Source organism: Corylus avellana, chromosome ca5, assembly GCF_901000735.1.
Source record: "Corylus avellana chromosome ca5, CavTom2PMs-1.0".
Classification (NCBI taxonomy): domain Eukaryota; kingdom Viridiplantae; phylum Streptophyta; class Magnoliopsida; order Fagales; family Betulaceae; genus Corylus; species Corylus avellana.
Window position 1 is genome coordinate 24,413,861 of NC_081545.1, and position 16,529 is coordinate 24,430,389.

A 16,529-nucleotide genomic window follows, 5' to 3' on the forward strand; every position below is an offset into this window, starting at 1 on the left:
AAAAAAAAAAAAAAAAAAAAAAATTTGCCTAATGAGAAATCTTCGAAGTAAAATAGCATTGTAAAAAAAAAAAGTAAATACAGAATTGAACGGCGATAGAGGCGCACTGGCGCAACGGAGCTAATACCAATTCAACGTCTTCAAGTGTCAAATACGAACCCCGGGTCAATTTTGTGATGATAATACCAATTCAGTCATTATCTAAGCTTCGGGTTCAACAATTCAACGTCTTCAAAAGTGGCCGCGACCGTAAATACTGTCCAAAACAAGTGTCAAATTCGAACCCCTGGTCCTACATATTCGTTCCCAGCCACGTTTTCTGCGCACTTGGAACGCCTTACAGAGTTACAGTAACGCACACGAGCTCCTACTGCCTCTCCACGGAGACTTTCTCGGCCATTTTTTCTCTGGCTTTCTCTGCGTCCAAACAAGTCTTTGGGAACCAGAAAGCGAGGGGAATCCGACACGCTTGAACTGGGGGAGCTAGGAAATGGCTTCCAATGCGAAAAATGTTGGAATCCTCGCCATGGAAATCTACTTCCCTCCTACTTGTGTGCAGCAGGTGAAGATTCCTCTGGTTTTCTAATGTTCGAAACTATTTGATTGATCTAATTGATGTTTAAACTCTATTTTTTTATAAACAAATGTACGGAAAATTTGGTGCTTGTGTTTGATTTTTTTTTTATTTTATTTTATTATTATTATATTATTATTTTGTTTTTTTGAGATAATTTTTGTAGTTTTATTTAGTCGTTGTTTTTTCTTCTTTTTTTTTCTTTTTTTTTTTTTAAGTTTTAGTCGTTGGTAAATGTAAGGATAGAAATGGAGACGGAAAAATTTGAAATTTTTCGGTAACCAAGCAGAGCTTAGTGCTAGTCCTAGTGGTGGCCAATCATAATTATAGTAAAGAGAGAAAAGAAACAATCAAAGGCAACCTATATATGAATATGTATGTGTGTGTGTCTATATAAATATAATATGTTTTTCCGGAAAAAAAAAAAAAACGAAATATAGAAAAGTAGAAGCCATAGTTAATTGTTTGTTCATCTTATTCAAAGGCATCCTCAGCTCAAGCGTGATCAATTAAACATGGTTGTTCCTTGCAAAACCTCTGTAGAAAATCAAACCAGGGCGAGTTGTGCTTTCCTGTATAAAGTAGTTTCTTATAGATTCTAAAGGCTAGCTTCATTCAAGTTTTGGTCACATCAAAGAGACATTGAAGAATATGCTTTAGTTTAATTAATTTGCCTGACAACCAAAACAACTGCCTTGCTTTGAAGGGAGACAAAGCTAGGATGTTTATTTAGGAGGGGCCAGATATAATTATAAAATAAAATCTCTCTTAACCTCGTAGGTCCATCCATGAGAATATGTGAGTAGGGTATTCTTGGTGAATAATAATATTCTCAAATTTTTCGGTGGGAAAAATTAATTGTTAAAGATCAACCTAAATTAATAAAATATTTGTAGAATATATAAGACCTGCAATGTACATAGCAAAGTGTAAATGGTCCAAAATTTACATTGTGCTGGTTCTAGATAAAGACTTTTGGTATTAATAAATACTTGTTTTTAATTATCCAAAATAAAAAATTAAGTACTTTTTACCTTGTGACAAAATAGGGAACCAGTTGAAGTTGTATAGGGGCAAAGAAAAATGACAAACTATTTAGGGCATGGTCATCAAATATGATTTATTTATCTTTCCTTTCTAGAAGAGTTCTTACTTTTCTGTCTGTAAATTCCTTTACACGTTCTTTCAAGAGTAAAATGACAGAAGAGTTAGGCTGTAGAAGTTGACATTACTTGTTCTTTCTATAAAATTAGATATGCCATTGGTCAAAAGAGCCAACAAACAAATTATAAAAAGCTTTTGTTTTGTCAAAAAAAAATAAAAATTGGGGAGTAATTTGATTCTACAGTCAGAGACAGAATTATTTTTGTGGAGTGAGGAGTGATCCAGAATTGTGTAAAAGATGAGAAAAAAAATATTCAAAAAAAAAAAATGTCAATACTTGTTCCATCTACCTCTAACCTTTTCTCCTGATCCCTCTACTTACTTAAGAAAAACAAATGTCCTGCTGTCTTAGGCATTTTTTTTTTTCGAAGTAATCTTAGACGTAAACCTATTAGCTAGTTAATATCAATATCTAAACATCAATACAAGGGCTCAGGAAAAAAAAAAACAGTACTAAGAAAACAGTATTGGGACGGACCTTTGGGAGGAGGGGGTGGCTTCCTGTGGGTCCGTCCCTGATCATCATTATCATCATCCTGGTCATCATCATCGATTCATCATCCCAAATCCAGCCTTCATGTTGGAGTGACGAAATTCGAAGCCCTTCCTTTCGTATGATAATTCAAATGAAGCTTTCTTCCTCATGTATTTTGATTCAAACACATGTCTCTCACATGTTTGTCATGTAGCATAGGACTAGCTGTGAAACGAACCACAATTGTAATAATCGATTTCATTAACCACATTGCTTGCCTTATTAGTTTTTATTCTTTTTGTAAAACTTTCCAGGTTCATAATATTTTTAGGCTTGAGAAATAATCTCATAACACAAGCTCTCAACAAATCCTTATAAATATAACTTATCTCTAAATTATTGTTCTGCATTTCAATTATGAGAGGGCATACCTCAATATGCATTTTACTTTTTTTCCTAATACAACTTTCTGCTTTACATGCATTTATAGGAGGCCCTAGAGGCTCATGATGGTGTGAGCAAAGGAAAATATACTATTGGGCTTGGACAAGATTGCATGGCATTTTGTACAGATGTGGAAGATGTCATCTCAATGAGGTTATTAATCTTTACTTAGTTTTCAATGTTATAGCATGCTTTTGTTGGTTACTAAGGATAAATTACTGACAGATAGACGGACTTGTGTTTGGGGCCACTCTACTTTAAAGCCTCCATAATTAGATTTGGAGAAAAAAGAGACGTTAAGCCTCAAAGGTCCTCTTGGATAATTCTTTCCTCCTTTATGAGAAAACAAAAGGTTCTTGAACATGAACATTCAGCATCTCTTCATGAATTTTTGCAGAGATGACTGCATAATTGTCTTCTTTAAACCGTTTATGAGAAATTTGCATTCTCATTGCTATGAGGTTCTGAAGCAAACCACTAATTCCTAGGTGGCTTCTCTTGTCTTCCTCTGTGCGGCGCCTTACGCTTTTAATAATATTTTGATTATTTATCAAAAAAAAAGTTCTAAAGCAAAATTCTATAATTTTTTTAAATAAATACGCTTTTAATAATGTATCTTGCTAGAACTTATGTGGAAGATTATATTCTGCTTTTACTAGAAATTTGGTCACTCTGATTCTGAAGTCAAACTTGGATGTTGATTTTTTTATTTATTTTATTTATTATTATTTTTTATCTGCGCCATACTTGGACATTGATTATAAGGTCCATTTTGATGATTCTGGATGTTCTTAGCACCATGAGTCAAAAGTCACATGAACTGTTGTTATACTTGTAGATATGTGAAGTCTCCTATTACAGTAAATTTATGTTTCGGTTTAACTTTTTGCCTAAAAAATTTGGTTCTTATGAGTCCTTTGAATTTCAGTTTGACAGCTGTAACTTCTCTCCTTGAGAAATATAAAATTGATCCAAAACAAATTGGACGACTGGAAGTTGGCAGTGAGACTGTGATTGACAAAAGCAAGTCTATTAAAACCTTCCTGATGCAAACTTTTGAGGTACTCCCTTTTTCTTTTCATTGTTCCTGATCCTTTTCTTTTTTCAGAACAACCTTATGTACTTTATTCGTAGCAAGCCAGGATTGTGCTCATCACATAATGTTTGCAGGAAGCGACCTCAGCTACTAATTTTTATACCCCGAGTCATAAAATTGGAGAAATTAGAAGCATCATAATCTACACTGCAGAAGAACTTGGGATCTCCCGTCACTGCAAACTGTATCAATGTTATGAAATATGAGGTTTTACCTCTCTAAGCTAACAGAGGGTTCAATAAGAAAAGGCCTAATCTATAATCCTATGAAAATTAGATTGACACAATTTGTAGGTTTCAGGCATTTGAATCCTCACCCAAGTTCGAAACCACCTATTAGTTATATCTTAAAATCACGTTAAAGTTCTTTATAGGGGAAAATGCAGTTTACCCCCCCTGTTTTTCAATTTTAACCCCAAAGTTCAAAAATTGGCAATCTACACCCCTGAAGTTTCAAAAATTGGCAATTTAAACCTTCGTTATTAATTTCCGTTAAATTTGATGGATTTTTTTTAAAAAAAGCCTGAGGGTAATGATGTAATTTCATAGATTTTCATCCATTTAAACGGAGGGTTTAAATTGCCAATTTTTGAAACTTTAGGGGGGTAGATTGCCAATTTTTGAACTTTTGGGTTAAAATTGAAAAACCCCGGAAACTTTAGGGGGTAAACTGTATTTTCCCCCTCTTTATATAATGTTTGTAGCTGTCAAATATGGACCATACTGAATATTATATTCCATGTTATGCATGCCATTATGCGAAAAGCTTTATAATGAAATTAATAAACTATGTGAAACATACAATTGTAGGAAAGAAATATACAGGTGTTTTTTTTCCTTTCCTAGCATTGATGAGACCGTTTTAGTTACAAATATCTTGAGAATGTGATATTTCGTGGCAGTGACGAAAGAGTTTTGTGTAAATAACTGTTACAATATGAAAACTTGTAAAAGGTCTCATTAATTATTGAAGTGCCTTTGGGATAATGTTTAGTTATTCACTAGGAAAATAAACTTAGAATTGATTTTGCTCAAAATTATGAAAGCTGTTAGTTGTCCATGTTTCAAACATATAATATGTATGAATACTGTATGTTTGTGTCTTTAGATATGCTTGGAAAAGAAATGCAATATCATTTAGTATAAAAACATATTGTTCATTTGCATGTATTGTCATGTCTATTTATTGTGTGAATCACATATCTCATGTGCACTCATGTCACAAGCAGGAATCTGGTAATACTGACATTGAAGGAGTTGATTCGACGAATGCGTGCTATGGGGGAACTGCAGCTTTATTCAATTGTGTGAATTGGGTAGAAAGTTGTTCGTGGGATGGACGCTATGGTCTTGTTGTATGCACAGACAGTGCGGTATGATATCTTTGTAACCGGGACTATAATAAGCTAAATAAGTTACTGATGAATGGTCAGGTGAAGAGGCAAATAGCTCTCTGAAACTGTGATTTTACCATCTCTGAAGGAATAGATTTCATATGTGCCCTAGGGTCTTAGACACCTAAACATCCAAAATGATCATAGTGGTGTTTTTGTTTACTGGATTCTGGAAATGTTTCAAGATTTGAACAGTTTTCAGGTGTAAAGGATAATGATTTTGGACTCATCAGTATAAAACAAGCTTACGTAACATGTAATAGAAAATGTAGATGCTATCAGTTGTTCCATCTACATTGGTTTTTCCCTTGGAATTTAAAAAAAAAAAAAAAAAAAGTCTTTTCTGCTTCTTCGCTCTGGCTTCAAGAAAAGAAGTGCTTTGTTTTAATGTGGTTAATACTTTTACCCAACAGTAGGAACTAGTGAAAAAGGAAAAAGAAAAAGTTCTTCCTTTGATGTCGTATCTATAGGGTTGCCTCGGTCTGGATCATACTTAGGATTGTGAACGAAAGTAAATCTTCTGTAATAAGAAGTTTCCATGTAATTAAATAGCATAAAGTAGCATTTCTGGTGAATCTACAAGCGTTCTAGGGGCTTTCTTCCTTTTTTTTTTTTTTTTTTTTCTCTTTTTCCTTCCTGCATTCCTGTAAGCTCACTGTAAACTTGAATACCTGGGATAAAAATATTTCAACTTCCGCCTGAGCTCTTGCATAGATGTAACATCAATGTAATGCCTAGTGCTGATAATTAACTCTTTTTAGTTCTGATATCTATATTTTACTTAACTACTGCCTTTCTTGTTTCAGGTTTATGCAGAAGGGCCTGCCCGGCCTACTGGAGGAGCAGCTGCAATTGCCATGCTGATAGGGCCTGATGCTCCTATTGCTTTTGAAAGCAAATTAAGAGGCAGTCATATGTCTCATGCCTATGACTTTTACAAGCCCAACCTTGCAAGTGAATACCCAGTAATGCTTCCTCACATCCTCTCATTCACTTCAACGGATGATTAAAATATTAAAAGTGGTAATATTTATAATGGCAGTGTCATAGCATAATCCCCTATATTAGACTAAACTCTACTTGTATTCATGTCCTAGTTTCTTATACTGATCAATTTAGTCAATAATGACTTATCTCTATTTTCTTTTGAATGGTTAAGTATAAGGAAAATATGGTAATAAATACATAGAATGTTTGTGGTCCTACTTCTGCACTCTTTTACTGCAATGCAGAGTTCATAGTAGGAACAAAAACTACTTTCACGTCATAATGTGCATGCTTGTAATGCATGAGAAAGTGTCGTATCATTTGTAGTGTAACATAAGATGGCCATTATCCTGTCTTGGCTCCACATTCTGACATACTTGATTTAGATTCTTTTTCGTACCATTTTTAATACTTATATATATACATTTTTTGGCAATTTGTGTTTGTAGGTTGTTGATGGAAAGCTGTCACAAACTTGCTATCTCATGGCACTTGATTCTTGCTACAAACATTTCTGTGAGAAGTATGTTTTCACTTAACTAGAAAAGAAGAAGAAAAAAGAAAAAAAAGCATTTCTATTTTCCTTTTTGAAAAATATTTATATCTCTGTCTCACTGAAATCCATACCAATATGCTTTATAAAGGTATGAAAAATTGGAGGGCAGGCAATTTTCAATTTCTGATGCTGAGTATTTTGTGTTTCATTCTCCATATAACAAGGTATGCAGTTTTTGCAGTTTTAGTTATGCTATTAAAATTTAGTATACCATCTCATCGCAAGTGTGTTGAAAAATTTTAGGTATTGATTCCATTTTTCTTTAACTGCTGCTGCAGCTTGTGCAAAAAAGTTTTGCCCGGTTGTACTTTAACGACTTCTTGAGGAACTCCAGGTTCATGTCTGACTTTTGCTATGTTAATGGTTGCCTGAATGTCGTATTAATTTATCAAATTATTTCTTAAATTCTAACACCATCCTAAGTTCACAAAGTGCTCTAACTACCTCCCTTCCTCTAGACAGGTTATGTAGCATCACTCACCCCAAGGCTTTAAAATTTATGTAACTAGAATCCACAATTTTATTTAAGAAATTGACATGGAGTGATATATTGTAAATGTCCCAAAAATGAATTGTTGTGCATCTTTTCTGAACTTATTTCTTTGTCATATGAAAATACAACACCATACAACAATTCTTGGGTATGTGGGTTGATAAATTTAGACACAACTTGTTCTAATTAACCATGGAAGAACCACCAAATTTTATAATTATTTGATTCATACTCGGTTACAGAATGGCTTACATATGCTCTCTTTCACCAGCTTTGTTGATGAGATTGCAAGAGAAAAGCTATCCCCATTCTCAGCTCTATCTTCTGATGAGAGCTATCAGAGCCGGGATCTCGAAAAGGTGAACTTACCATTCTCAATATGAGATGGCATTCTATGACAACATGGTCGTTGGATGCGAGCCTCCTGTTCATGATTCTAACTATTGTCCATTTTACAGGCAGCCCAGCAAGTTGCTAAACATGTATATGATGCAAAGGTGCAACCGACCACCTTAATTCCAAAGGAAGTTGGTAACATGTACACCGCTTCTCTCTATGCAGCATTTGCATCCCTTATTCACAACAAACATACCTCACTGGTATAAACCATTTTAACTATCTTTTATGTTCGGTTAGCCTTCATGCATCTCGAGCTAAGTGATATCGTTGTCGTTGACTTCCAGTCAGGTAAGCGGGTAGCCATGTTTTCATATGGGAGCGGTTTGACTGCTACATTGTTCTCATTCCAAATTCGAGAAGGTCGTCATCCTTTCAGCTTGTCAAACCTTGCAACAGTGATGAATGTTTCTGGAAAGTTGAAATCAAGGCATGAGGTATCTTTCCTTTACCCCTTTCTTTTTAACTGTGGGCTAATCAGCTCGTGCATGCCTTGATTCTTTGGCTTGAATAATTCCTTTTCCTTGAATGAGCAGTTGCCTCCTGAGAAATTCGTGGAAACTTTGAAGCTCATGGAGCATCGATATGGGGGAAAGGACTTTGTGACAAGCAAGGACACAAGCCTCTTAACCCCGGGCACCTACTATCTCACTGAAGTTGACTCAATGTACCGTCGATTTTATGCCAAGAAATCTGACGACATCACAGCCAACCACACCAATGTTTCTATATGTGGTAATGGTCCAGTAGTTAATTCTCATTGATATTTGCTTCCTTGGAAAAATGTACAATTTTTTTGTGCTCATCTGCCAACGTGGTTGTGTTGTTTGAAGCAGCGTTATTACTCAAATTGTAACTCTCCGTCGTCATCTCTGTTTCTAGAAAATCTATTTATGTATTTCTTTTTCTAAATTATCAGCCTGTAACCCAAAAAAAAAAAAAAAACAGAATATTTATTTCAGACTGGAATAGGCCAATTTTGACGAGGTTCGAGTCTTTTTGGTTATTTATTTTGTAACCGCGAGATAATATTGCCCAACAACGAGAGAATCTTGTTACTCCAATTCGATAGAAGTTAGATACTAGTGTAATGCTCTAGTCCTCTCAAATATCATATGACCGTTAAAATCACTAATAGCTTGACTCATGTACTAGAGTAATGTTGTAGTCCTTCTAGCATTACTTTAGATGCTACACTATGATGTCTTTTTTATCGATTATGGAAACCGACACCCTTGGGTCTATTTACCGATCGATAAGCCTAATTGTGAATGAGGTTTGGCCTGAAGAAAATTCAATTGAACAAGAACTAGCTCTCATAGCTCAAAATCATAAAGAAATAAGAAATGTTAAGGGCCACTCACCGCTCTTTTCTTTTTTCCATTTTTGTTATATATATAAATCAAATTGCACTTTCCCTATCGGATTTTGGCTCTTCTTCTACTTGGAAGTCTCTTTGAAATTGAAATTGATGGGAGGATTATATGATATTAAAGTTGATAGTTAGGAGGGGGTAGGGGCCATTAACTATTTTGGTCTTTACCAATTCCTTATCAATTTACTAAAAAAAATATTTGCATGAAAATATGATAAATAAATAAATAAAATTGCTCCCATTCTATGGAAAAATGTTGAGAAAAAAGGCTACTTGCCTAGCTGTGTAACTCAATTTGCCTAGCTACATCTTACCTTGTTGGGTCATTTAAAGTCCAGTGCTCATTTTCAGGATATTGAACTGAAAAAACTAAATATGTAGTGGCTGATTCAATCTATAAGGTGCTTAGCAAGTGACAATTTACTAGCACTATGGAATTCAAATCCTATCATATCATATCTCCATTTTTTCAAAGGGAACTCTTCGAATATCAATGTTCCCATGCCTGTGACATCGTAGTCTCATATCAAGAAGATGATTGGTGAGTGACTAAATTATAAAAGAATTTATATGTGCTAAATTAAACATTGATTCTTAGCTTATTATGTGAGATTGAGCTTTATGAACGATTCTAGGGAGTTCCAATTACAATTTGACTAGTCGTTTTGAAATGATAGCATAGAAATGGCTAACGATAAGGGTCATGTGGACGTCAGGGATATAATTGGAGATATTGTAAAACTAGGTGAGACTAAGCTTTACAAGCGATTCTAAAAAGCTTCAATTGCAACTTAACTAGTTCTTTTAGAATGATAGCGTAAATGTAACTAATGTTTTTCCTTGATTGTTACAATGCTCTTTTAAGAATATGTTGAAATGCATAGCAAACTCAAAATGCCATTGGAAATTGTTCTTCCCGTCAAGATGACCTTTTTTAGTGAGAACTTTGTTACCCTCAAATCCTCTTAAGGGTTTGTTTGGTAAAACTCGTTAGAATGTGCCTTTTGCTTTTTAGTTATGATGTGACGTAACATTAAAAGTAGTTTTGAGTATTTTGTGTTTAGAGTTGTTTGCCAATGGTTTTTTTTTTTTTTATTGGCTAAAACACAAAAAACTGTCCTAAAAAATGTTGCCAAACAAGCCCTAACTCTCTCGGTTAGAATCCCAATCAAAAGCAAATGACAAAACATAAGAAAGATAATTCACATATATTTGGAGCTACAAATGTTGGATAATCCATTATTCTATATACTTACTAAAGAAGTTGCCACCAATACTTGGTCCATTTCTCTCTGACATAACAATTTGGCTACATCATCAACTACACAATTAAATTTTAGTTCAAGGTTTTCAATCCCCTTCACTTTCCTTAAATTTTTATTTTTTTTATTTTTTATTTTATTTTATTTTATTTTTTTTATAAAAAGGAAGTACAGAGTTTATGTACTCCATCTTTCACCCACCGTACTCCTTGCACTTAACCAACTAGATAGACATGCACCAACAATAACATACCATTTTCCCATTGTTCACGTTTGAAATTTGCTGAGAAGGAATACTTCAATAATAATTCTATACAACTAAGCCATTTCTATTGAAAAGGGAAAAACTATTTTCCATCGAGAGCAATTGTTTGGTATGCCATACCTGATGCCTCAATTAGTCACAAAAATTAGAAATCCTAACCATACCATCAATTCATAGAGACCCTATTTTATCATGGTGTAAAACCTTATTTTACAGCTTTCAATAAAAATTTTATATATTAGGTAAAAACACAATAATACAATGAAAATGAAAATGAAAACATTGTATCTTTAATTTAAATCAATTTTCTGGACTTTTTCATTTGTTCTAATCTAACGTCCACCGAACCTCCCATCCACCTTCGAGCCCTCAACACCCAAGTCTCCAAAACTAACCAAGACGGTGGCTTCGGTGATTTTATCAATGCGTATTTTATTTATGAGGTATTTTGTTAAGAGAAGGAAAATTATTTGGTATGAAAAGTTATATTATTTTTTGGTGTTTCAAGTTAAGATGTCTGCTTCCTATTAGAGTGTGCAAAATACTCAATTTAAGCAACAAACTAATTAAAGTTATTCACTAATTCATAATATAAACTTTACAAAATATATCTGTTTCTCTATGCTATACTAAAATAGGAATAGTTAATATATTATCATTCAAAAAAAAAAAAAAAAAAGAATTGTTTGAATTGTTTTGTTGATCGTACAAGATAAGAGATTAGGTGGACATACTTGGTCTCAAAGCAGAACAAAAACAGGGTCAAATTTCTACAGGTTTGTCCTACATTGAGTCGCTTGGAAGTATACTAGAATCTACAAAGAATTTAGTAGAAATCTTTGCTTTTTAAACTATGATTAACTATAAATATAACGCTATACTTCCATGAGACTTTCATCACAACTATCATTTTTCTTCTTTCTTCATTGATCTTAATCGAAAACAAAATGGCTGTTTCTGTTTGTGCACCAAAAGTACTTGTCTCTTGCACAACAAGTTTCCTACTCCTGCTCATGGCTTCATTGTCGAAAGCTGTGCTGGATGCTCATTACTATGACCACACATGCCCACAGGCTGAGAAGATAATCTTAGGGACAGTTTACGAGGCATCCATGCATGATCCTAAGGTTCCACCTCGAATCCTTAGGATGTTCTTCCATGACTGTTTCATAAGGGTATCACCTCGATCTCTGTCTTTTTCTTTCATTATTATGGAAATGGGATATATATATATAATTGTTGTAAGCTATTGTTAGGGATGTGATGCGTCGGTCTTGGTGGACTCAACTCCAGGGAACCAAGCAGAGAAAGATGGCCCTCCAAATATCTCACTTGCATCATTTTACGTGATTGATGATGCCAAAACTAGGCTTGAAATGGCATGTCCTCATACAGTTTCTTGTGCTGATATAATTGCCATTGCAGCAAGAGATGTTGTAACCATGGTAATTCCCTTGCTAGCCCTCTTAACTATGATTAAATTAGGTTATGAGACCCGAGACATGAAATATTTAATTGAAGTAACTAACCTTCTTTCCAATTTCCTCAGACTGGGGGACCGTATTGGAATGTACTGAAAGGAAGGAAAGATGGAAGGGTATCAAAAGCATCAGAAACCATAAACTTGCCAGCTCCAAGCTTCAATGTAACCCAACTCATTCAAAGCTTTGCCAAGAGAGGATTAGGAGCCAGAGATTTGGTTGCTCTGTCCGGAGGCCACAGCCTCGGCTTTTCACATTGTTCTTCTTTCGAGCTCCGGCTACGTAACTTCAGCTCTGTGCATGACATTGACCCCACCATGAACGACGAGCTTGCGCAGAATCTGAGAAAGAAATGCCCAAAACAAAACAAGAATCGCAATGCCGGGGAGTTCTTGGACTCGACATCATCAACTTTTGATAATGAGTATTACAGAAGGCTGATGGCAGGGAAAGGTGTTTTTGGATCGGATCAAGCACTTTTTGGTGATTATAGGAGTAGGTGGATTGTTGAAGCATTTGCAAAGGATCAAAGCTTGTTCTTTAGGGAGTTTGCGGCTTCAATGATCAAGCTAGGGAACGTTGGGGTGATTGAGAAAGGTGAAGTGAGAGTTAAATGCCGAGTGGTAAATTGAGAGAGACTAATTAAGTCTATTTTTTTTTTTTTTCTTCCTTTTGTGATTCCCTCTTTATAATCATGCAAATGATCTCGTTACTGAGTTTTCTTTGAAATTTAATAAATTTGATTAACATTGATTGGCACACACTGAAAAGGGATTTAATGTAATACATTGGAGACATCTCTTAGCATGTTAGAATCATGTTTTTTTATTTTTTATTTTATTAATGCTATTAAAAAAAACATGTATTTCTCAGTTTCTCACATGTTAAAGAACACTTAACAATTTATTATACTGGTTAGTAGCTAATTTTTATCCTCTACACACGGTCAGAGCATGAGGGATCTACAAACCCTAGGGGTTGTTCTATGTACACTTTTTCATCTAACACACCATGGAGGAATGCATTGGGGACATCCAATTACTTGATTTTCCAGTTCATTTGGATAGCCAATGCCAAGATTAATAGTATGGTTGCAGGCTTGATAACATGACTAAATGTTTCATGATAATGAAAATCACACAAGAAAGTTAGAAACCATCAATCCCTTATACCAAAACGAAGTGATATTACTATAGTATTCTTTTAAATTATATATATAAAGGTAAACAATTAGCAATAATTAACTACTCTCACCTACTCTTAAAATCACTAATCGCAACAACCTAGACAGTTATCTAGTTACCGGTTATTAACAATTAATAACCGCTCTACTTGTATACCCATAGTCTCACGTGTGAGCTCAAACTCGCTCTCAATAAGTGAGTAAGAGCCAACATGTTAACTAAAATGAGAAGTAAATGACCACTTATCACAAAAGCTTAAACTGATAAAAAAAATGATAAATTTAATAATTTAATTTATATTCTAACATTTTCTTGCCCCTTTTCTCCCCAAAACCTAACCTTCTCTTACACTTTTGAAACCATAAAAGGTAGTACTAAATGCCTTAGAAACCTGCAAATATGCTGTCAATGTTTCAGTAAATGTGGACTAGTTGGACTAGTTGATTGGTGATCCACCAAAAACAGAATCATGAAATAGAACAATACAACATACTTATCGAAGGAAAAAAAAAAAAAAAAACAATAGGATTTTAGATACAAGCACACCATTAAATCACATATCTGTAGTTGACAAATGACAAGAAAATCTTTTCAAACTAATTTTAAACTCTAAACTAACAAGTGTTTTAGGTAAGGGGTGGACAAGCCTGCAATCTATCAGGAGTTACAAACTTACAGCATATCATTCTGTCAAAAAGTAAATTTGTATTCAGAGCACCAAATCAATTTCGGAAAGAGATGTGTTACAAAAGAAGATCAATAAGCGAGAGACAAAGCTAAGTGATGAGATACAGCCTTCAACTCAGAAATTTATCAACCCTGCTTAATCCAAGATGACTGACTACACTCATCAGGCAAATGCAACATCCGAACGGAAAACATACTTAACACCCTTGGTAACATTACGTGCTTCATGTAACATACACTTAGCCCCATGAATGTGTAGGAGAGCCATCCCTTCAGTAGGAGCCACCTTCAAAATTCAAGTTACATTAATAAACAATGCATATTCCACATATGCCAAAAAAAAAAAAAAGGAGAGAGTAAACAAGGAATTTACCTCAGCAACAATAGCATTCCTCGAACCATAAAAGACAGTCTCCCCTCCAACTAGAGGCTGTGAGGAAGAATCATTGGGGCTGCTAAGGTCATTTTTGGCCTTGGGTTTAAAACCACCACTCAGATAAATTAACAAAGTATAATGGGTGCACTTTCCCTCTCCAAGATCAACGCCTTCATCAATATGCCGCCCAAAGCGCTGACCAACCTTATACCTGAAAACTCAAAGCATCCAAAATAATATGAAGTTTCATGGCAGATAGGGCATTAAAATTTTGGCTACTCATTTTTCCTTAATAAAATCATACAAGAAAAGTCTAAGTGATAGAAATTCTCTGTTTAGATCAAATACAAAAGGCCTTCCTATTTCTTACCATACGAGCTAAAGAGATGATTTATGATACATCAATAAGCTTCACTAAATTATTCTACTTAGAAAACTAATTAGCTATGCATTTTGATCATTTCTACATTAGGGAAAAAAGAAAAAAGCAAAAGAATTTATGAAAATTTTCAACCAACCTGTATAACCTAATATTTGGATTTAAGCCCACAGCAACCTTTCCTCGGATTTTAATATCAGAAAACAGTTTGTGTAGTCCAGACTCCCATATTGTTTCTGCAAGAACAGGATCATTCACAGAGATTCGATCATTATCTCTATAAGCTTCACCTTTCGTTGGACCAAGGCTCCCTTGGTGGACAAAACCAATAGACTCAGCCGCGTTAATAAATGCCTTTGATTCAGCAGATGTGAAGAAATTCTGCACCTGGATATCTTAAACATGAAAGAGATAATGCAACCATCAGGAATTATAAATTTTATAATCATATCTAATAGCATTGCCATTCATGCCATCAGGAAGATGAAAAATTATACTAGAGTGATAAGTGTAAACCCCATGTCATCCATCATAAACAAATTAATTTCTCAACTCTTGATAGCATAACAAAAATACACCTTAAACCTAAATCCTTGTTTACTGCTTCCCATTGATGTAAAGGTAATGCACTTCATTGCATATGCCAATACAATCTCCACTGGCATTTCTAATCTTCTCCCCATTCATTTGCATCTACCTTCCCACGAATAAATTCACTAGGATCCCTCATAATATTCATGACATACGTTCAATTCGTTTGACAAATTACAAGCCTGAACAAGCTTCCAATGGATCCCAACCAATTAATATTAGTAACCAGATTCGTTTTCGGACCCTCTAATCAACATTCTAGTACCATTATAAGCAGCCACATCCCAAAATTACCTCCCAAATTAAAAAAATTATTGATTCATGGACTCAAAAAATGCAATTGGGTATCATTCAAAAACAGAAATTGAAAAGATACCTTATTTGTTGAAACTATAAAATGAAATATGGAAGTGGGTTACAGGCGTTAAAATTGACAACAATAACATGACACCACATCTTTCTTGCCCTAGAACACAAATCACATTCGACCCACCACAGGAAATCAAGCTCATATGCTAACACACACGTGCACAGATTCGTAAAAACATAATAAAAAATAATAAATAAGATGAAGAAGGAGAAGAGAGTAGGATTGGAATTCTTACAGTAAAAAGATCCGTATCTTTGAGGTGAGTGATCTGAAGGTTTCGTTTGGGTTTGATGAGTGGCCACTTCTTTGTTGGTGTCGCCGGTTTCTTTGTATCCGCTTCTCTTCTCTCTCCCATTCTTCGCTTCTTCCTTTCAGGAATTTCTGCCATACAACTCTCGCTACGTTCTCTTAATCTTTCCTTTGTGTGGGCCAATTTATCTATCATTTTAGTTGGACTGAAATGGCCTGGTTGTTGCTGCGTAGTTGGGCCAAGTCCACACTTCAAATGGTTTTTCTTTTTTTTCTTTTTTTTTTTTTTTTTTTAAATTACTTCAAATGTTTTAGTAATGCCGCGTAGTAGGCCTGGTTTTTTGCTGCGTTGTTGGGCCAAGTCCAATCTAAAGCATGCTTAGTCATTTGATATATCATTTGTTTTTAAATAAGGGTTAAATACATAATACCCCATAGGGTTTCATTTCTTTATTTTTTTCCTTAGGGCTTGATTTTTATCACATGAGGTACATTTGTTTTGATAAATACCAAATTGGTCCTTCCGTCCATTGATCATTAGTTGACTTAACGGAAATCCACGTCACTAACACGTGGACCAATTAAAATTTGACACTTGGCATAAGTGGCAACGTCATCACTGATGTCGTTGCCACCTAATTAAATTTTTTATTTAAAAAAAATTAAAAAATATATCTTTTCAAAAAAAAAATTGGGGTGACCGAAACCACCCCAGTGGGTCTTGAGGGTGGC

At 34.6% G+C, this 16,529-nt stretch overlaps 3 protein-coding genes across 3 annotated transcripts; 2 read left to right on the forward strand and 1 right to left on the reverse strand.

The window, feature by feature from the left end:
• Window positions 1–212: 212 nt before the first annotated feature.
• LOC132182608 (hydroxymethylglutaryl-CoA synthase-like) lies at window positions 213–8,447 on the forward strand. The gene is made up of 12 exons (XM_059595909.1): window positions 213–562; window positions 2,704–2,810; window positions 3,586–3,718; window positions 4,982–5,125; window positions 5,953–6,111; window positions 6,583–6,656; window positions 6,778–6,853; window positions 6,968–7,023; window positions 7,454–7,541; window positions 7,641–7,781; window positions 7,866–8,015; window positions 8,115–8,447. The coding sequence occupies exons 1-12, from the start codon at window positions 491–493 to the stop codon at window positions 8,340–8,342; spliced, it is 1,428 nt and encodes a 475-aa protein (XP_059451892.1). The 5' UTR covers window positions 213–490; the 3' UTR covers window positions 8,343–8,447.
• Window positions 8,448–11,427: 2,980 nt separating this feature from the next.
• Window positions 11,428–12,698, forward strand: LOC132181980 (peroxidase 66). The gene is made up of 3 exons (XM_059595195.1): window positions 11,428–11,655; window positions 11,737–11,925; window positions 12,030–12,698. The coding sequence occupies exons 1-3, from the start codon at window positions 11,428–11,430 to the stop codon at window positions 12,591–12,593; spliced, it is 981 nt and encodes a 326-aa protein (XP_059451178.1). The 3' UTR covers window positions 12,594–12,698.
• A 1,024-nt stretch (window positions 12,699–13,722) lies between these two features.
• Window positions 13,723–15,942, reverse strand: LOC132182479 (uncharacterized). Its single transcript, XM_059595736.1, has 4 exons — window positions 15,784–15,942; window positions 14,727–14,974; window positions 14,206–14,419; window positions 13,723–14,118 (listed from the first exon to the last, which is right to left on the reverse strand). Exons 1-4 carry the CDS (start codon window positions 15,934–15,936, stop codon window positions 13,996–13,998), a joined length of 738 nt encoding a protein of 245 aa, XP_059451719.1. The 5' UTR covers window positions 15,937–15,942; the 3' UTR covers window positions 13,723–13,995.
• Window positions 15,943–16,529: the final 587 nt, after the last annotated feature.